General features: G+C 31.5%; 1 protein-coding gene and 2 long non-coding RNA genes across 3 annotated transcripts in view; all 3 read left to right on the top strand.

Annotated features, from left to right (window-relative positions):
- Positions 1-651: 651 nt before the first annotated feature.
- On the top strand, positions 652-2056 carry LOC127719142 (uncharacterized). The gene is made up of 2 exons (XM_052225165.1): positions 652-739; positions 1022-2056. The coding sequence occupies exons 1-2, from the start codon at positions 704-706 to the stop codon at positions 2054-2056; spliced, it is 1071 nt and encodes a 356-aa protein (XP_052081125.1). The 5' UTR covers positions 652-703.
- A 76-nt stretch (positions 2057-2132) lies between these two features.
- Positions 2133-3544, top strand: LOC127719022 (uncharacterized). The gene is made up of 3 exons (XR_007990106.1): positions 2133-2266; positions 2985-3015; positions 3486-3544. It is a non-coding gene; the product is annotated as an uncharacterized LOC127719022 (long non-coding RNA).
- Positions 3545-3729: 185 nt separating this feature from the next.
- LOC127719026 (uncharacterized) overlaps positions 3730-22911 on the top strand; it is a 40322-nt gene continuing 21140 nt past the window's right edge. The window contains exons 1-2 of the long non-coding RNA XR_007990110.1: positions 3730-3753; positions 4094-4121. This is a non-coding gene — a long non-coding RNA (uncharacterized LOC127719026). The remainder of the gene's footprint in view (positions 3754-4093; positions 4122-22911) is intronic.

The raw sequence follows: 22911 nt of genomic DNA, 5'->3' as shown, positions 1-22911 counted from the left end.
TGAAAAGTGTTCAGATGACTTAAGCACTAGGAACGAACAAGTAGCACAGTATTATACAACTGAAAACGAAAATTCGGATGCTGCGAAAGACAGGAAAATATATGAAGCTTCGTTTGATGAATACAAGTCAATGGACGATTCTCATGATGCTTCTTTGAAGTCAGATTTCACTGCTGATTTGCATATAGAAACTGTTACTAAACCTGGAATTATCAGAAAGCTAAAACATTTTTTTGGCATTACTAAACAAGTTAAAGAAGTCAAAGTGTCAATCACAAAGGAAAAATTCTTAGAGAAGTCATCAAAAGTTGGAAAAAAAAAGTTACACAACAAAAATATAGCACCTATAATAATAACAGTACCTTCCAGGAAAGAGTGGACATAAAACCTCAAGAGGTAAGTATAAACAGGCATTACTGTTCAATAGACAGTGTTACGAAACAATAGTAAAGTAGATAAAAAGATATTCCTAATATGTTAAAAAAAATACGCTTGTAAACTAAAACATCCATTATTGCAAGAAGAGGCACTCAATTAATGTATTTAGTAAACAGTATATTATGTAGAAAATGGCTTTAATACCTTCCCCCTGATGTATTTGACAGTTTTTTTTTTTTTGTTTATTATAACAGATTATCAGCTATTCTGTATCAACACCATTGTAACATACTGCAAAGGAAGTATTCATGGATTTCCTAAAATTATGGTTGTTTTAACGCACAAAGATCAGGTAACAGCTGTAAGTATGATGTAGTACATTTCTACAATTGAAATAATGGACTGTTTGGATTTGAATAATGTCTTATAATCTAATAAAAAGAGGATGCAACACGTTTTCATTTATATGTCATTTGAATCAGAATGTAATTTTGTAAACTCAAGCAATGGTTTGATTGCAACAATGTAATCATTTGTTATATACGCAACATACATATCTTCAATTAATTGTTTATTGAATATATTATAATTATTGATTAATATAAATATAGGTGGTAACATATTATATTGATGCTTTTTTTAGAATGAAGTTGAACAAAGACGACATGACATATTTGGAGAAATCTACAAGATGTTTCACAAAAATCCATTGATGCAACAATTGGTGATTGATGATGAAATATTTGTAAACGCTAAAGACAAATATGACCCAGAAATGGCGAAGATTAAAGTTGCTATCATCAGGGAATTAGAGAGGCAACCAACATGGGGAGAACCACTTCCAAAGTGCTTTATCCCGTTAGAGTTAGAATTTGCGTCGTTAATCAGACGCAACATCCCTCTAATTACACTTGAACATCTAAAGAAAATAAACTCATTGCAGCCAATTAGACCGTTGTCAGAAGCTGAATTGAAGGTATTTCTGAAATTTCAACATTCTATTGGCAAGTTATTGTACTTCAATGAACATAAATTGAACGACCGTATCATTTTGTCTCCCACTCTTCTTATCGATACATTCAAATCAATTGTTACAGATAGGCAATTTTGTGAAGGGAACAAGAAAAGAGAAGAAATATGGGATGCAATGGGAAAGACAGGGGTGGTATCAAAACAAGCAATAGAAGGCGTTTGGAAGGGAAAGAAATATGTAAAATTTTACGAAGACAAAGATTATCTATTAAATGTCATGACCCATCTTGATATACTGGTTGAACCAAAGAGATATGGTTCTGATCACAACCGCATACCTGCTGACTTTTATTATATCGCAAGTATGGTACGAGCTATAGATGATTCTGGATACCTTCAATCCACTGACATCACTAAACGAAATATTGCCATAGCCTTTATAACGTCTTCCATGATGATACCCCAAGCATTATCATTTAGATTCATCAGTTACTGTCTGTATGTTTGGGCGGTACAGACATATGGAGAGACCAAACGGGACATGCTGTTCCATAGGTCAGGAGTTTTCAATGTTGATCCTTCCGTAGATATGTACATTCTCTGTGAAGATGAGAGGATTGTTGTCCGTCTTTTTCATGCTGAAACAAACACACTTATAATGAGGGATATGGCGTCCAGTGTAAACGAATGTTTAGTATCTGCTTAGGAGAAAATCAGTCAGTTGTTTATCAAAACAAGTAGCGACCAGAGTCATAACATTGATGAATCCTTGATCACCAGCATATGCTGTAACTCACCGGATAACCCATGTATCCTACCGTTACCAAGACTAGCAAACATTAACAAAATCTGGACATGTCCTGACCATGGCATTGAACACAATATACACACAATCACATCGTGGTTTGCAAGAAAGGTATATACAAATGAGTTGAAAAGTGTTTCATGTCAAATTTGATTTGAAAAAATTTATTTGAAACGAAAATACAATTTGTTCCACAAAACTTGATAGTTGCATTTGATGACATGTGTATTCGTTTCAGACATTTCACATAACAATTTGTTAGTCCAGTAACAAACAAATTGCTTATAACGGCATTGTGGATTAAAAGAAAGATATACATATTCGTACGATTTGTTTTTAAAGGATCTCTTTCCGATAACTCAATTAATCAACTATATTTTCATTGTCTCCTTTCACGTGAATGTGTTAAACAAAACGCATTTATATTCGATTTTTTTTTAATATAGACTTTTGTGAATGCAAAATATGTGCAATTAATACAATTTGAACAACCTGTATTTATAATTACAAAATGAGGAAAATTCTAGAAACATAAGCAAAATAAGAGTCCTTTTGTGACATGTTAATCGTGCGTCTATTGCGGTTTTCATGGTTTGTTTAAAATCCGAAGATTAATAAGAAAAGAAAACGAAATCTATGTAAAATGATGTGTTTCGAAATAAAATGAGGTATACAAAACAAATACGACCAACTATTTGCAATTGCCAGTTAAGGAAAATAGTTGATTGAATATCTTTTTTAACTGATAACATTCAAAGTTTTAAATCATCATGTGAGTGATATGATGTAATGTAAAGCACAAATTAACCTATTGTTTCTTTTTTCTAAGGATGAAGAAGAATGTGAACCAGGGTGCCCAGGTATTATATGTTAAGTCGGTAACAAAGAATTATGTAGTTTGTATTTACGTCTTACCTTTGTTATACACAGAGTTATCTAATAACAATTCTTTCTGTCTGATATGACGTAGAATTTGGAGACATTATCGGAAATAAAAAAAAAATATAAGAAAAACAAATAAAATTCAGAACTCTCTGATTATTACCCGTTTAATGTTGGTTATAATATACCCCGTTACTATATCCTAAAACCTCAATGTTCAATGAATATATAAAGAAAGAACCTTGACCCTTAAAATGCAGTGCGAATAATATAAGTTTTGTCATTTATATATAAAAGACATTTTGTGTATCGCACTGGCCCAGTTTTTCTCAGAGTACCGCACTTCAAGCATTTGATCGAGAGTCTCAAAATACACATCGCTATGTATAAATCACTTTCTATGATAATAATCATGTTATTTATACAATATACAATCTTTCCAATCCAGTTACAAATGACGACTTTTTGAAAGTGACGCCATCAGATCTACACCTACGTCGTTTGTCACTATTGTTCAGTAAAAATGAGGCAGGGAAATAACAATCAAATTAGGATTGTCGACCAAGGACGTAGACAGCATTCTAGAAACTGACGATTCAAGGAAATGGAATTTTGAAGTTTTGAGAAGATGCAGAGATAGTATTGTGGTTACTTTTAAGCACATCAAAGAAGCAGTGCAGGCAAGTGGCCAGGAGAGTATCCACATACTTTGCAAGGTAAACACATTTTGATGAATCACAAAATTTAGTTAGAACTTCTTTGCCCAATCCTTTTAGTTTATTTGTTTTCTGATTTCTTACTTTGTTCTACCACTTTCCTGTCGATGTACCAGACAATGATAAACTATAAAATATAAAAAAAAATAAAGCTATGGTATTACACCATGTACATTGCATTCAATTTTCCGTAAAGTAATACCATAACATTTATTTCTATGATCACATTTATTGGACTTCCGTTTTGTTTCTTCAAAATAGTACTGCCTTAATTTATCATAATAAATATGGTCACAGTCGAAGTAATCTAATAGTAACTTTTTTTCCTCTTGTATTACAGCTTGTGAAAGGCGATTCTATTGATTTTGGTAAGTTATTAGACTCCAGTATTTTCTTAAGACTATATGAACATGGTGATAGATATGTATATCAGTATTGCTATGTCCCGTTTTCTCTCTGCGTTTATTGTCCCCAACAAATCTCCAGCTGATTCCCTAAATTCAAGTTTACCCTAAAAGGTGTACATTAACATGTTTAATAGGTCCACTTATGTACTCGTTTTACATCAATGTTTTTTGTCGAAACTTGTTCTAGGGAAATCATTGACAGCTTTGCATGTTGTTATTCTCTTTTGACTTGGTAACACACTTTCATATATAAAAGATCAGTGGATAAAGTTGTGCATTGTCTATACAATGTCCATACAATTTTCATTGCAACAACATTAATAATTTAGAAATTCAATAAACACAGTCGAGGCAAATAGGAAATTGCATAACATTACGAAATATCCTAATTTAACACATTATTATGAAATTCAATAATATTAGTAATTCGAATAATTTTATTACTATATTATGGAATTTCGTAATTCATAAAATTATGGAAATACATAATTTAAGAAGAATTTTTGAATTTCAATTAATTTTTTCGGCTGTTTTTTTGGCCCCATGACAAATTTTAAGAAGTCTCAAGGAAACAAAAGTTATTTATGAGTGGAATTTATACCAGGGCATGTGGGACAACTGTCAGATTTTCTCCGAATCGACGATAAATCCCCCCGATACGACGGTATTTGATTTTTTATTAAAATTTGACAATGGGAGGTAATTCATGTCGACTAAATGGGCAATTAGAGGTTATGGTTCTTTGATAATTCGATTTTAATATTATGTTGATGATGTGTATTTTAATTTGTTTATATTGATTTGCATGTGATTTACATTTGTATACTTTAATCTTGTTTTATAGGTCTTGAATCATCTAGTTAAAGATGTTAAGAAATGAATATACTTAAAAATTAAACTTTGTTTAAGGTTATTCTAACCTTATGTTGGTTGTCATTTTGAAACAAAATAATACCAGAACATTGATAAAATAATAAATAAAATGTTTTTATAATATATTACGATGTAATTTTTTACTAATATAATTACAAATAACAATTGAAATTAACAGCTTAAAGCATATTTGTTATCAATTTTGTAAATGCAGACATTTTCTTTATTCTGTTTTATCCGGTTTTTGTTTATATTCCTTACGGTATGGTTGAATTCTGACATTTCTATACAGCGTAGGATTCTGTTGAACCCTTTCTATTAGTTCAGGATCAAGTTTGTGCAATTTAGGCAGAAGATACAACCTTCCTGGTTTAAGATCTCTCTTAGCAGAAAGATATTTAAATGTGATTCATCCTTGACCCCTTTCCTATGCATTTCAAAGATAATATTATTGATTTTCTGGTTGGTCTCTATTATATTTAATTTTGCAATTTCTGTAAAGTGAGTAGTACTACTCAGTTGCCTCAGTCCTTCATTTATATATTCTGTTTTATCCCAGATCACTGTGGTGTAATTTTTATCTGCTTTTCAAATTATTATTTTTTTTGTTTCGTTTCAGGGAAGAAATTGCCTTTCTTTCCATCGTAGTGAGATTATCGTGTGCTTTTTGCAATGTTAAATTATCTATCTCAATCTTAGTTTTGAATATATATGTCTCAATTGCATTGTTTGGAAGTTCCGGTTCATATCCGGATTTTGTTAAAAAGGAATTACGTTTAAAAATATCACCATTGTCAAAATGATATTTACATCTTAGTTTTCTTGCAAATTTATTGAAATCTGATGCAATACTAGATTTTGCAAATTTCGTCGAGGGAGACGGTATAATTTTTTATACTTTAATCCTTTACTGAGTAACAAAATCTTATCGTCTTTAATTTTTTATTCTTGAATATTTTAACATATTCACGCGCCTTTTCAATTGATTTTTTCCTCTTGAGAAAGCATATCTTTATCATTCTATTTTTTTCTGATAGAAGGCCTTTCATGATAGCCTTTTTGTTGTTTTTTTTTTGCCCTCTTAAAGTGTCTTTTAGTCATGCTTACAGATCAGAGGAAATCGCCAGAAGGCAGCGCGCAATTCATTTATTATTTTTTATCAAGCCTGTATTGACTCGCAAACCAATCAGATATCAGTTACTCAATAGGAAGCCATATTAAGGGAAGAGGAGAACATCCCTCTTACACATTGCAACCAATCATCATTCATTGCTTTATAAACTGACACGTATACCAGATGCATTACCAATTTGACTATTTAATTTATCAGACTATCAAAAAATATTCATTTTTGTATTGCAAATCTCAGTATGCCGCTGATATTTACAACTTAATTATCAACTTATTCCTCTCACTAAAGAATCTCTGACGTTTCGGTTTTTACATTTACTTTCCCCGTATTCTGGTGGTAACATAACTTTAACATTAAAATTGACATAATTAATCAACCCTTTAACCTTTCGGTTTAATATTTTCCAAATTTAATATATATTTTGACAGAAATTAGAAACACATTACCAATGCACTATTGCTTTTGCTGATAATAATCGGTGCATTTAATTATAATGTATTAATTAAGACCACTTTCAGTGAAATTATAGACTTATCGTTTACACAATGTTAAATAGTATCTTTGATGGTTTTATTTCTCAACTTTAATAAAGAGATATTCGTAAACATTTGTTTATCATCATAATTGCATTTGGTTCATTGATAAACTAACCTGCTGTGTTCTGTTCGATCAATTATCTATAAATTAAGCGTAACCCAAGAACTGATAAGATATTACACTTTCATTCACACCAATTACAACTGTTTGTCAAAAAACATTACTTACGAAGTGTATAGCCACATGTTAAATGTTTTATTATCTTCATTTGACTTGTCAGATGTTACAAAGTTCACCTACATCATATATCTTCTGATAAAAGTTATGTACATAGTCATTCCAATATTGTTCGATCATATTTATTACCTATACGGAGCTTGAATTATCTTTTCTACCAATGCATGGTAAAAAATGTAAAAAAAACAATCTTACTAAGGGCTAAGGGTGAAAAAATAGCACTACGCGATTTGAAAAATGATGAAAAAATAGTAATAAAAAAGTCAGATAAAAATTCTAATTGTGTTATATGAGACAGGCTAGACTACATAACAAAAGTCACAAGACAACTAAATTCTCAACATTACTGCCAATTAGATTCTTTTAACATGGCAGACTTGACTTGAAAACCCAGGTCATTGAGTATGTTAAATCACTATACGAACAAGGCATAATCGACAACATATCATTTAATTTTTCAACAAATGGTCAAAAATTAAGAGATGCACATTATGGAAGAGTTTATATTCTCCCCAACATTCACCGTCTTGAAACGACTTGAAACGGAGACGTTCAAACAAATACATCGTGATGGATTAAATGAATTAAATATAATTCCACCTGGCAGACCAAATATATCACAGTGTGGTTCCGTAACTGAACTTATTAATCATTACGTTGATTATTTTCTTATATACCTATAGTTCAAAATCAGTCTACATATATAAAAGATACTACATCGTTCATTAATATAATTAAAAAGATAAAACCTATGGCAAAAAGGCTTTTTGGTTTCGATTGATATAACACAGATGTTTACTAATCTTCCTCAAGAAGCTTTGTTAAGTGATGTTGAACGAGCTATCGAGCTATATGACAGTTTTGACAAATCAAACTTCAAAGTCAATGCCCCGCTGTAAATGTATTAATATATCTATTGAGACTCATTTTAGAAAACAATGTATTTGAATTTGATGGAAAAATTTATTAACAAATAATAGGTACGGCAATTGGTGCAGTTCCTTCACCGGAAATCTGACATACTTATGTTCGAAATTATGATTCAAATAATTTCTGCATTTCAATCTAAAGACAAAATATTTAATCATGACAGATATAGGGACGATGGATTTATAATATATGATTGAACATCAGATGAAATTATAGATTTGTTTCGTCTAGCAAATAATCATAATCCTTTATTAAAGTTCACCTATGAAATCTCAAACGATCAAATGTCGTTCTTAGATGTTGATGTAATTAAAGGCCAAAGATTTACAACACATGGCATTCTTGACCTTGAAATACATTTTAAAGAAACTAATTCTTATATATCTGCACTGAAATAACTGTCACTCATAGCATGTATTCCGAGGAAGGTGAAGCAATACGGCAAATTAGAAACACAAATGACCATAACAAATTAATAAACAAATCAAAGTGACATTATTAGATAGGGGTTATGAAAACGTCGAAATAGATGATAGTATTACTGATGCTTTATCAATTGAACGTACTGAATTATTACAACAAAACAAATCAAAAGAAACTAAATATAACCCATATATACGTAAGATAAAGAAACGTATCATGAAACACTGACATTTATTACAGTTTGACGAAGATTGTGCACAATTATTCAATGCAGCATCAATAATTGCGTATAGCAAACATAAAAGTGTTGGAGATATGCTTAGTAGATCAAAGTTATTACTTTTACTGTTAAGTCTGTTTTTTTAGATATCCATTTGACGTGACTCTGTGCTTATGTATCCAATCATACCTTGAACGACAAAATTGTTTTATTTATTAATATTACTTTTACTGTTGAGTCTGTTTTTTGTGATATACATTTGACGTGACTCTGTACTTATGTATATCGTCATACTTTGTACCACACAATCATGACCATTATTTTATTTTATTTATTAATATTACTTTTTTGGTCTTTTGGAAAATGTTGTTTGTGCTGTATTTAGACCCCTCTAACAAGAAATTTGTTTTGCATGCACACGTATAAAAATTGCGGTTTTTATCCAACGCAATCATAGGTTTGAACGTTGTTTTCAATTCAGACTTGTTTATATATATATAAATAAACCTAACGATGTTAGAGTAGATCTGATTCGTAACTTCCTCCCCGAGCGGGGCTGGAACCTGTATTTTTTATTTCTAACTTCTACGACAACACCGCCTAGCATTGAGTAGACACCTTATCCCCTCCTCTAACTATAGCTTATATATATATATATATATATATATATATATAAGTGCCTATAAATAGCAGCACATGACATACAAATCTATGGGAGTGTGGATTAATCAGTACAGAGATTAATTCAATTACACAAATAAAATTATAGATTGCCTAACAATGTAATTTTAACACACTATTTAGTATGTAAATATAAGAATGTTTAAAATATTTACAAAATGATGAAAATAAACGCAATATTTCGCTAGACTAACTAGCTTTATCAAGCGTGCATCTATCCAAGTGAAATCGGATGTAGATGATAAGAAACTTTTGCAGCTCAATGTATATGTTGCACTTGAATTGTTCTCGCCGTGGTGTCCCACTCGGTGTTGACTTCTATGATTTGGAAAGTAACGTTATCAAAAGAATGTTTCGTTGAACGAAGATGTCTTGTGAGAGGACAGTTTTTGTTGGTTTTGTACCATGAACGATGGTTATTGAGCCGAATATTAAATTTGTCCATTGTTTCTCCCACATACTGAATGCCACAAGTGTCACATGTTAATATATAAATTGAGTTAGCAGTTTTACAGTTGGAATTTGAGTAGATGGTATAATTTTGTTTTGTGACGGAACTGATGAAAGAACTGCTTGTATTGGCAGCTTTACAACACAAGCAGTTCCTTTGACCACATTGTTTTTAGCAACCGGGAGATGGAGTAGGCTGCTTTACTAATACAGATGTCACTAATTTGTCACGGATGTTTTTAGGTCTTCTGAAGGCCATGACTGGTGGTGAGGAAAATACTTTTTTAAGATTAGAATCATTTTCTATAATTTTCCAATGCTTCTGAACAATGGAAGACACATTTTTAAAATCAGGATGGTAAGTGAGTACAAGGGGTGTTCAAGGAACTGCTTGTGTTGTAAAGCTGCCAATACAAGCAGTTCTTTCATCAGCTCCGTCACAAAACAAAATTATACCATCAACTCAAATTCCAACTGTAAAACTGATAACCATCGTTCATGGTACAAAACCAACAAAAACTGTCCTCTCACAAGACATCTACGTTCAACGAAACATTCTTATGATAACGTTACTTTCCAAATCATAGAAGTCAACACCGAGTGGGACACCACGGCGAGAAGGAGAAGAGAAAATTTTTGGATCCACCAACTCCACACTTTAGAATCTGATGGTCTTAACGAAAAAGATGAGAAAAGATACAGGAAAGATAAAGAATAATTTAGTACACAGCATCGTCCTTTTTATCCTGTAATATTGGCCAATGGACGTTGCTAACTTCAACTACCAATTTTGTAAAAATCTTGAACTTCATCCGAATTATGTATTATTTTCAAGGCAGCTAAATTCAAGTGCAACATATACATTGAGCTGCAAAAGTTTCTTATCATCTACATCCGATTTCACCTGGATAGATGCACGCTTGATAAAGCTAGTTAGTCTAGCGAAATATTGCGTTTATTTTCATCATTTTGTAAATATTTTAAACATTCTTATATTTACATACTAAATAGTGTGTTAAAATTACATTGTTAGGCAATCTATATATACAGTCCGTGTAACGTAAAAGTTAACAATACGAACGATGCCCGAATCATGTACGGACGATGCCCGAACGATGTACGTACGCTTCCCGAACGGTGTACGAATGCAAACGAAACGCTGACCGAACGTTGTACGGACGCTGACCGAATGATGTACGAACGAAACCATGTACCATAAACCATACCATAAACGATAACATAAGCGCCCTTTTATCGTACATCGTACGGTTTTGCATACATCGTTTCGTTTAGCGTATACCGTATCGTTTAGCGTATATCGTTTCGTTTCGCGTATATCGTATCGTTTAGCGTACATCGTTTCTTGACGTGCATAGTTTCGTTTAGCGTACATGTTTTTCTTTAAATATAAAACATGAATTGTGTTCTGTTAAATCTTTTTATATAACCGGTAGGTGATAATAGGCGTAAAATTTAGATTGGATGCATATTTCAGTTTTAATTAATCATTTAGTAAATCATAATTTAATCTGACTCGATGTTGATCCAAAATTATTTACATAAAAAGTTTGAAAAAAAAACACTGAAATAAATTGAAACAAATTAAAAGATACGATTATGAATTTTGTTAGCCGTGGAAATACGTAGTTGGTGAATGTGCGCGTAAACTACAGTCTGCAGGGTATTCAGACAGTTTTTGAAAATAGTCTAAGGTATTAACTTATCCAGTCGTTATATTACGATCACTACGATCACTCCGAGAAAAGTAGTGGATAGAGGGCGCTGAATTATTCGAGTTAGGTACTAACATTTTTTTTTTACCTAAATGAACAATTTATTTTAGATGGCATTGGGAATTAATCTAATGTTCTTACAAAAGTATATTCGGGCAGAGACTTTCTATACTTAGTATAGAAAGTCCCTGATTCGGGGTCTTAAGGTTGACCTATTGTTCAAAAGGTTCAATTATTTTTATGTATTCTCTTCTATCCCATGTATTTTAACATCGACTGAATAAAAGTATATATCGTAATTAAACCATTTTTTTTTAGATTATAGATATGTTTTTTATTCATCTATCAAATCAGTCGAAAACAACAATTTATTCGAGAAATTTCAAATAGAAACAATTACCCGTTATGTGCCTCCAGGGACTTTCTATACTAACTTTAGTATAGAAAGTCCCTGGTGCCATATCAACCCTAAACCTAAATCCCTACCAATGTACAATCGATTGTGTATTATTTTTACTACAAATGCACTTTAAACAATCATCAAAAAAGAGCGTGTCCGGCAAATGAAAAATTCTAATTCATAAGTGAAATTATAATTTAGCGTTTCATTTTTGTATTTTCAAACAACAAAAAACTAGACCATTTCCCTCTATTCTTTAATTTTCTAAGACTATTGTCCTCTATTCTTTATTTTGCCCGTTATATTCTATTCTTATTTTATATTTGATTGCTTTATTTTCCTGTATATATATATATATATATATATATATATATATACCTCCTTTATTCGGAGCAACCCCACCCTAAATATACATATGATACACAGTGTCTATAGGTCATCGCTTGTGCCGTGATACACATGTTTCCATAACAAAAGATATCCTTGTTCATATTTATAACATTTTAAATGTCCTAATAATACATCTAATAGTTGCCATTGGACGTTAAACAGCTAACTATAAATTCATCCGTCATATTTTTAATTTTGTTATAATGTGTTAATCAAACAGCATAATGAAACAATTGAAGATTTTCACTATTGAAATAATGGGAAATAATTGTAAACAAATCCACTAAATCACATCCATACGACACAAAGTCTAGTCTTTTCACATGTAAATAAATAGTTTTCGTTAATCTATTTCAAACGATTTTAAATCAAACGGTCATTTTACTAATTTGCCAAAAAAAAAACCAACCAAACAGTTATTTTCATTTCTTTTTTTAAACAGTATTCGAATAAATCATGTTTTATTTATGAAAATTTCGTATTGCTGACGAATGTTAAATATTGATCCCTATAGATTTTCAATTGTTTGATAGTTGGGTTACTGTCTGATCTCGCAAACCTGACATTTTATGGTCATTATTTTTTGCATCCAATTGCACCAATTTATTAAAAAGATATCAACGTACGAGAGTCGTTACTTTACATAAACTTCTGCTATTTTTTTTCTATAACGAAATACGAAACCACTTCTCGCAATTCGCTTTGGAGTATTTGTGCTTCTCTTTTGACAAAATATGGCCTTGTCTCAAAAACCAAAAAAATACAATATAATATAGAGTAATGTATAAAACTGGACTAGAGTGAAGAGTTGGAAAGTAGGAATTCCGAATTTTAATTGAAAGTTCTAAATCTTTGTGTATTTTCTGATATATGATTGTACAGAGTCAACAATTTCTTTGTTTTGCTGAAATGATAGGTCACCGTCACCAGCCAATAGATGCAAAATGGATATAGTAAATCTTTCTAATTTTGAAAAACAATATTTCTCTTACTTCGTTGTGAAAAGGGCACTAAAATAATAGTGAATATCATCCTCAACAGGATGGCCATATAGCTGCATGCGGGATTGGGTTTAATATTAACAAGGTTTAAATCTGAATTTTTAAGAACTGCACATATATCTCAAACGTGTATCAGTGATATTAAGATTTCTATCACCACAACTTAAATTGAATTGCGTACTGTGAATAAATACTCAGTTTACTATTGTTAACAGCAATTTATCACATATAATACCACGTTAACAGTTAGGGTGACGGTGTTTGACAGTCTGAAGGAGATAGCAACAAGGATTTAATAAGGCAAAGCTTTTGTTGTACTCAATCTTACTAAAGTTTTCATTATTATATTTAATAGATATGTATACGAGAAACGATAATGTAGTTGTCTTTTTTTAATTACACATGATCATCTATGATGGGATAAAGTCTAATGAAAGAATTTAACCAGAGACTGAATAACTTAGAATGACCAATTAAAGGTCACTGTACGGCCTTCAACAATGAGCAAAATCTATACAGCATAGTAAGATATAAAAGGCTCCGAAATGACAAATATAAAATACACCCAACGTCTTCTCAGCGGTTGCAAAGTACTTTTTCAAAATCAATTAAGTTTTGAATCAGGATAACAGTCACAACAGTATACAGTAAATAGCCTTATTAAGAAGGGATATAGGTACGATACTGTTGTCAGGTCATTAAAGATTGCATATTTTAGCTTTAGTATTGATTCACTTATAGGGTCTTTGCATCAGAATTAAACACATTTATTCTAAAACCAGTTGTTGGCATGACACGAGTTATGTTCTTCTCATATATTTCATGATAGTATAATCCTAAACCCCTAACAGGAGGTATTGTGCCTGATATTCATATGATGAAGACATAATCTTTCAATCAGTTCAATTGAGGTCTGGAGCTGGCATGTCAGTAACTGCTAGTAGTCTGTTGTTATTTATGTATTATTGTCATTTTGTTTATTTCCTTTTGTTTCCTATTCTGACATCGGACTCGGACTTCTCTTAAACTGAGTTTTACTGTGCGTATTGTTGTGCGTTTGTTTTTTTCTACATTGGCTAGAGGTATAGGGGAGGGTTTAGATCTCAAAAAACATGTTTAACCCCGTCTCAATTTTGCGCCTGTCCCAAGTCAGGAGCCTCTGCATGGCCTTTGTTAGTCTTGTATGATTTTTAATTTTAGTTTCTTGTGTATAATTCGGAGTTTAGTATGACGTCCACTATCACTGAACTGGTATACTTATTTGTTTAGGGGCCAGCTGAAGGACGCCTCCGGGTGCGGGAGTTGCTCGCTGCATTGGAGACCCATTGGTGGCCTTCGGCTGTTGCTTGCTCTATGGTCGGGTTGTTGTCTCTTTGACACATTCCCCATTTCCATTCTCAATTTTATTTCATGTTAAAAGACAATGTCATTATACTATGTCAAACTCCTAATTCGAAAATAAAATGACTACGCCAGGGCTAATAAATAAAAAGACAAACAGACAAATAATAATACAAAAGGCACAACATAGAAAGCTAAAGACTAAGCAACACGAACCCCACCAAAAACTGGGTGTGATCTCAGGTGCCCTGGAGGGGTAAGCAGGTCCTGCTCCACATGTGGCACTCGTCGTATTGCACTTGTTATTACAAACCCGGTAAATAGTCTAATTTGGTAGGTCACATTCGTAGTGAAAAGGGAAGTGGATTGTAGTTACGACATAAGGAACATGTCCGATATCATCAATGTCATTTACACTGTTCAAACATCAACGCACGTCAAACTTTGTACAACATAAAAGCTGACTGGACATTCGTGGCAATTTGTCACGCCCTCATGAATTGGCGTACGTCCTATCAAATACCTTCAGAAAGCTTCCATTTAAATTATTTTACACACAAGTAACTGCGTATTTTATTTTCTTAACAAAACAACAACAAAAAAGTCAATGTATTTTGCGTTAAATGTGCAATCAAGCCACGGATTCGTAATTTTCAAAAATAGCTCACAAACGGTTGATGAAATGTGGAAAGTCTAAATAGAAATATAACAATTATGTCCAGTGCGCGTTTATAAAACTGGCTCTTTTTGTACATTTTGAGATACTATAAGTACTCGTTTTATGTGTATAGAATTGTAGAGGTCAATACGACTTTTAATCAGTTGGATTTTCAATTTTAATAAAAAATGTGTTGGGTTTTCTTCTTTTCTTTAAATTTACATCATGATTCTTTGATATTTCCCATTATCTTCTGATTTTTTTTAAGATGAATAATATAAAATTTGTATACCAAAAATTTACAATTTTACTCTGCGTTTATAAATAGCATTGAACGTACAACATCTTACAAACGATAAACATTGATAGAGGTAAATGAACCACTCTTTCTCAGGTTGAGATGGAATATGTTCGTTATTTGATTCAATGAGTTAAATAATCGAAACCCCTGAATATCTTCTCATGACAAGCACGAAAAATGGCGAAACTGAACTTCCAACAGCGGGCGATGATTTCTAATTATACAATATTCCTGCGATGGATTTTTTAAATGCAATGTAGAGCTTATTAATTTAGACATTTCTTATACGAATTACTTCTTTGTTTCATGAAGACCAGAGAAGTCAAATGAAATATCATAAGGGTAATTGTTTCATGATATATTTCAGCTATCATTTGTGACTTTCAGCAAGTTGCATTCCCTGTTGACTATATTGAACAGTGCACAATAATGAATTAACATATACGTTTATACATGAGCTTAAGAATGATCGAATGGACTAATTTTATTTTTATCTACTGTACCCACTTATGAATCGATGGGCATTCAATTCCCTTTTCAAATTACTTAATCGAATATGAAGTCACATGCACGAAGAAGTTTGTCTGACGTGAAAATACGTAGTCCCATATCTCACGGCTACATGGACACACACAGTGTACTAGTCTTCACAACATTTTAATGTTTGAAACTACGTTTTCAGAAGAATGAAATTTATAAGTTTTAACTATACATCACAATAAGCATATCTAAAAGTAAGTCGACACGCAGCTCATTTTATGAAGGAATGTCAAACTGCCACTACTGCTAGTTTGTACTTTATTGTCGGAGGAAAACTGATTCAAAATAAGGGAGCTAAGATTTGATTTTTAGGGGGGGGGGGGGGGGGAGGCTAGAGTGAAATTTGAAAAAGGCATGACAGGAGTTTTGAAGAAAAAAAGGCAGGATGGGCAACTTGCCAAAAAGAAAAGGCAGGATGATAATTTATTTAAAACAAGTCAGGATAAATTAATAACTAATTTGAAGTTCTATTTTAATATCATCTGAGCAAGAACTACAGGAGAATAGCATAGCAGTTGTCTTGTTAGGATTAAAATCAATAAGCCAATCTTTAGACCATGCTGAGATTTGTTCTAAGTCGCTATTTAAGACATCTTCTATCGTGTAAGGACTATTACTTGAATAAGAAAGGGATGTTTCATCAGCACAAGATCGAGTTAGACTTATCAAATTACAAGCTATGTCATTTACATGAATAAGGAATTATCACAGTAGGGGACCTAATACAGAGCCTTGTGCACTCCTGCATTAGTATTCTCAAAAGGCAAATATAAACTTTAAAAAAAAAACGCTTTCTTGTCTATTTGAAATATTATAACTAATTAAGTGATTAAATACGTTTTAAGTACATTTTTTTTTAAATACTTTGCCTACTGCTGATAATAATGTGATTGGTCTATAATTGGAAATCAGTTCTCCGATTTTGAATATATATATATATGCGCCAAGTCAACAAATTTAAAAGAATTTTTTTACATAAAGCATAAATAAATTTACATACATTGTCAGATCAAAATATCTTAAAAACCCCAGTCCAGTGATACCGTGTATATTCTACTGACTAAACCATATCGATAGTTTTACATTCGTACTTGTTACGTAATAAGATCTGTGTCCAGGTAAAAAAATAACCAGCAGGTGGTATATATTCTAAAATGTTTAGCGCCTTCCATTATACATCTGACGATGACATTTAGCTTTAGGGCCATTCTGTTTTCACAAAGAAAAAACTAAAATTTAAAAATTTTATAAACATAAAATTCTGTTGAAAAATCAATTTATAGGTAAACTGATCAGCATAACGTCCTCGCAATTTCTTGTTCAGACCAAGGGACACAGATGTCCGAATGAGTAAGAATAAACTAAATTCTTAAACAATTATATAAAGTTAAATGTACCACAAGCACATTTTGATAGTATAATAAGAGGTTTTCTTGTCTATTTTCTATGTTCTGGAAACTTCAACATCCCATCAAAAATACTTAAATTAAAGTCATAAGTTTTAAAAATTAAATGGTATTTTTTTAAATATAATTTGCACATTGTACCTATTTTCGTATATTTATTTTTCGCCATGCATTAGTTTAATGCTTACTGTGACTTCTAAATACATCTATATAGTGTGTTAAATAGATCGATTTATAAACTTTGTACGCGAATTATTTTGATATCCTAATGATAATCAATTATTTTTCTTTTGACAGCACTTATATTTTGTTGATTGTTCAATATATTTTTATGGTATCCGGCATTTATATACATATACATGCATAATGATAATCCCTTGGATATATTTTAGTTGGTTGATTATCGGTTGTTTAATGTCCAGTGTAAACTATTTCATACATTTCTATGAAGAAAGAGTTTCTCATTTCTAGGATGAAATTGATATTTTGTGCAAAATGTAATTTAAAGTACATTGCATTAACTCCGTGTTTCAAAGTCAAACAAGTGAATTATTATTTTTCTTTATATTTCTTTAAGACAAAAAATGAATATCCATATAATTCAAATCTGGTTTGGATTTGTTTTGTGCTCAATAGAATTTACTACGACAAATCAAATGTTGTTGACAATTTTGGGATCAAATGATATTTAGGTATGTGCTAAACAGGGACACAATAAACTGGTAAGTTGAAGACTTCTTGTCTAGTAATACATTTCTTGAACGAGTGAAATTCTGAAATATCTTTTTTTTAATTATCTCTATTACGATAGCCTTTTTGTGAAAAAAAGTACGATTTAATTTCAAATTATATGAAGTAAGATTTATTCCCCTATTTACAATTAACTCGTTCTTGTCCAATAATGAATTCCACGAACGACCAGAGTTTGAAAAGGGAAATAAGATTTGAATTTCTCATCAACATTTCTCCTTAATTTTTAAGAAGCAAGATTTTGTTTTGTATAATATCGTCATTTATCGTAGGACATGAACGAATTTTAACTGAAGAAGCTCTTTGGTCGGGTTGTTGTCTCTTTGACACATTCCCCATTTCCATTCTCAATTTTATGATGCATACGGGCCCAGTATTAAAAGCCTGGAAGGAATTTAGATAATCTCCGTTTTCCTCTCAGTTTCTGTCATTTATCATATTTGGGTATTTTTCTAATAAGTAAAATTAAGTTTTTCGTGAATAATTTTCTTATCACACTCCGTTCGTGCAGTGTGATACGAGAACTATGTATCTACATGCAAGAAATATATACAAGTAACAGACAAAGATTATACGAGAAACTGAAAAATGTATTTTGTTCTTCATAATCGTACAAATAAACAACGCATAAAGTAAACATGAAACAATTCCGCAACAACTGAAAAATAACGTATAATGTGTGTAATTTAATTTTACTCAAAACACTGTTTTAATAAAAATGATATAATATTCATAAGCAATAAGGATAATCCAATCAATTTTGTTGATTGGATAATTCACGAATTAATAGTTGTGTAATCAGTGGCACGTGCCCTTAATATTTTATAAAAAAATTAGATACCTCTCGAAGTTAAATATCAAAATTTTCCAAAATAACAACTGAAAAAAAAGCGTTCAACGAATATTTACATTCGTCATGTGTGCATATACGAGTCATGAGTGCACAAAAACAATTTTTCGACAAAAATTGATAGCAAGTTATACTTTAATGTTCATGACATGAGTATTTTTCTTGTTAAATTTCTAGTGAAATTGATTGTTGAGCGGCTTTTTACAAAAATACAAATACCGAAAAAAAGAATATTGGGTAAACGTAAATGGACAACAACCCAACGAGAAAAATAAAATTTTAAATAAAGTAATAATATAAGTTTACAAATACGTACTATGTGCATTTAATAAATCAACGTTTGAACTTATCATTATCATTTTATTTTTTTTGTAATTTTATGTTTATGTATATTTAATGTTACCCGATATGGAGTCCTCTTAAAGATAAAATTCACTTGAATTGGTATTTCTGGTGTATATATGTTACATAAATATTTATGTAAAATCCCTGAAATTGTCTGGGATTTTACAAAATCACTAAAAATAGAGCTAGGGATTTTGTAAAATCCCTGATTACAATTAAGTATAACTTGCTATTAGAAATTTGTTTTTCTTAATATAAAAATAGATTTATCATCACTGATGATTTTGAAATATAGTTGTTTAATAAACACTATGAGCTAGAACTAGTGTATAATGATAATGACTAAAAGGCATATAAACGGATATTTAGACCACTGTAAATTTACTTATTTTTGCATGGCAAGTTTGGGTGACATCTATTGTTACATAATTGCCCTGCTTTTCGATGCATGTCTGTATCAAATCAACCAAAGTAAAACTTTTTTTATTTTTGCTTGGTTAGAACCTATTCATAAACATGCAAGTACAAAACAAAGTATTCTTACCTTTATTTTCTGTTGTCTTTTTTTAATTATTATTTTGTGAATATAAATGTTATTTTGTAGGCAGCAAATTAATGATACAACACTTATTTGCTTTTGATATATCAATTTTCATGCAGCAATAAGATGCTCTTGCTCTGAAAATGCATGTAATAGTTGCCACTGGATCACATACCCTAACTCACTCAATTTCTTATACCTAACATATGTGTTTTTCTTCTTTTATGACAGCAATCAACCTAATGATCCGTTTTTATATTTGATTTTTTTAAATTTGATATAATTGGTTTTATTTTTTACAGTAATTACAGAAAAAATATAATAAACAGTAACTTTCTTTCAAACAAGGTAGTGATAAGAGCTTGTTTTGTCTTCTTTCTGTGGCTCATTGACAACATGTTCCAAAATTTCATCATATTTTCCCCGGTTCCATATGTTGCACTTTAATTTTACCTCAATTATTTGAAGTAATTTTTGTTTGTATTTTTGCTCTTGATTTAAAGACAAATGTACCTGAGCCTTTTTCTACAGTATGTCAGATGCATAGTGCATGCAAACGGCTCACTTAGTATTAAAATAAAGGCTAGGTTAACCTCAAACTTATTGAGTGTTATTATTGTAGGCTTTTTTCACAGAAATTCTTAATAAAAATGAATGAATTTATTTTACCAATTCCCTGAATTTAATTCAGTGAATCTGTAAAAAAAATCTTAATTATTTCAGGGATTTTGTAAAATCACTAGTTAAAATCAGGGATTTTATAAAATTACTAATCAATTCATTGATTTTACAAATTCCCTGAAATTTCAGTGATTTTACAAAATCCCTGATTTCACAAATTCCCAGTAACATATACATGTATCACACGTACAGCTACATGTACAATATACAGAAATGACACGGCTGGGTATTGTAAAGTTACTGAAGGAAGATTAATGTCAAATTCATATCCCCGGGCGAAGAAATTACCGCTTTGTCAGAACGGTTAGGTGTTATTTGTTCCAACTACCATATTGAAAATGTTTAAATCGCGTCCATCTCTTCTTTTCTTATACAGGCGCGGATCCAGAGCTTGAAGCAGGGGGGGGGGGGGGGGGTGGAGGATTTTGTGAGAAATGTTTTTGAACACTAGAAAAGTTTTCTTGTTATACCAAACAATATGTTTTTCAATAATTGGCAACCTTTTTGTTCATCCGGCATATTGTTACTCTAAATAAACTCTTTAGATTAGTTTAATTATTTAATTACAGATCGTATCTACCCGTTTTGCAATTGCTGTATCACCCCTTGCATCTATTCAACTAGCCGCGTCTTATCATGTGTGTTGATAAAGTTTTGTGATCTTAATAAGGCTGTTTAGTAGTATTTTTTTGTTTGTTTGTGAGATTAACATTCACCATTTGCTTTTCCCAATTCTGAACGTGTTTTTTTAACTGTCCGGGATTGTCGCCAGTAGCGAACAAAACGCAAAATTTGCAATAAATTCCGTCCTGTGAAGTTGAATAGACAATGCATGGGAAATAGTGCAGCCACGCATATTAGAAGCATCTTTTCAATCCGTACATTTCACGTTTATGAAAAGGAAAAGAACTAGGTGGATTCCAGTTTTCATTTAGAATGCTATACATTTGAGCACTAGGTACTGATGTGGAAATAAAGTTTGCAATATCCTTAGATTCAGCAGGTGTCATTTTCTAAAAAAAAATCTTATGTATATGATAGGGTGAAAAAGTTTTTTTCTTTAAATCAAGCTAACAAAAAACGTCATTTTAATCATAAAAATACAAAGTAATAAAATATAGGGATAGCTGCCTTTGATTGTCTTAATTAAATCCTTTGATCCTCTAATTATTAAGTTACCCTCAAGCCAATGTAATTATGACATGTGTATATTTAAAGGAGTGTAGCGACAACGTGTCACCCTATTCAGTGCTGGATATTCAATTTATAGTATAAATAACATTAAAACAAGAAATGGTAAATACCAAAATTAATTAACCCCCCCAAACCCCCTAAATCCGCTAGTGTTACAGTATAAATCGCACCAATAAATGGAACTTAATTGTGTCATATTTACCTCCAAACGATTAACCTACATGGCCCGAGAACACAATTATTTCGTAGTGCATTTCTTTTAGACAATAAATTCAAATTAAAAAATCGCACCCGCTCTATCTCAAAAAGATTTTTACAGTGTAGTGTACTACTAGTGGGACAAATAATATCAAAATTATAGAAACTTCTACCAGCTCTAACTCAAAATATTGACAATTCTGTGTTAAGGGGGTCTTAAGTTCAGTTTGACAGCTTCAGACGTAATAAAATTTGACCTTTTTTTAACTGGACCAAATCACTACTTAACATAAAGATTCAGCACCTAAATTTTTTTAAACATGTAATTTCATCCCCCTACTTAATATTTCATGCATTAAATATCAAGAAATAAATTGGGAAAGTGTATTAAATAAAAAATGCAAGTTATACACAGTGGCGGATCCAAATTTTCATAAGTGGGGGCCTACTGACTGCCTAAGAGGGTCATGCTTCAGTTATTCCCTATATAATCAACCAAATTTTTCCCAGAAAAGGGGGGCCCTCCCCCTAAATCCGCCTCTGATACACTGTTCACACTAGGGACTATATTCGTAGACAATGAAAACCAAAGGACGATAACTGTGTCCCTGTACCACATGTAACATTAGAATACTCACTTGAAAGGATGACTGATTTAATTTTTTTAAAAGATAAGAGTCTGATATAGGGCCTGAAAGCTGTCGTGGTTGTGAAGATTATAAATTCCGCCAGGTTTTTATAGGGAAAAATGGAGAAATTATAAATGGAAATATAATGCACGCTGTTTTATCATGCTTTTCAAGGCTATTTACCGATGACTCGTACACAATCATTTTGAATGGTGAATAAGATCATATAGTTTTAGATGAATTAAGCACTCAGAAACTAGCTCGTAAAAAGGAGGAGGAAATCCAGTTTTTCAGTAAATATCAAAGTAAA

This window comes from Mytilus californianus, unplaced genomic scaffold (genome assembly GCF_021869535.1).
Source record: "Mytilus californianus isolate M0D057914Y unplaced genomic scaffold, xbMytCali1.0.p SCAF_10, whole genome shotgun sequence".
In the NCBI taxonomy this organism is placed as follows: Eukaryota; Metazoa; Mollusca; class Bivalvia; order Mytilida; family Mytilidae; genus Mytilus; species Mytilus californianus.
Note: the sequence above shows the minus strand (reverse complement) of the source record. Positions and strands in the feature narration are given on the sequence as shown.

Coding starts and splice junctions, on each gene's coding strand:
- LOC127719142 (XM_052225165.1), top strand. CDS start 704: ATGGTTGTTTTAACGCACAAAGATCAGGTAACAGCT. Junction 740..1,021: donor ACAAAGATCAGGTAACAGCT/GTAAGTATGATG, acceptor TGCTTTTTTTAG/AATGAAGTTGAACAAAGACG.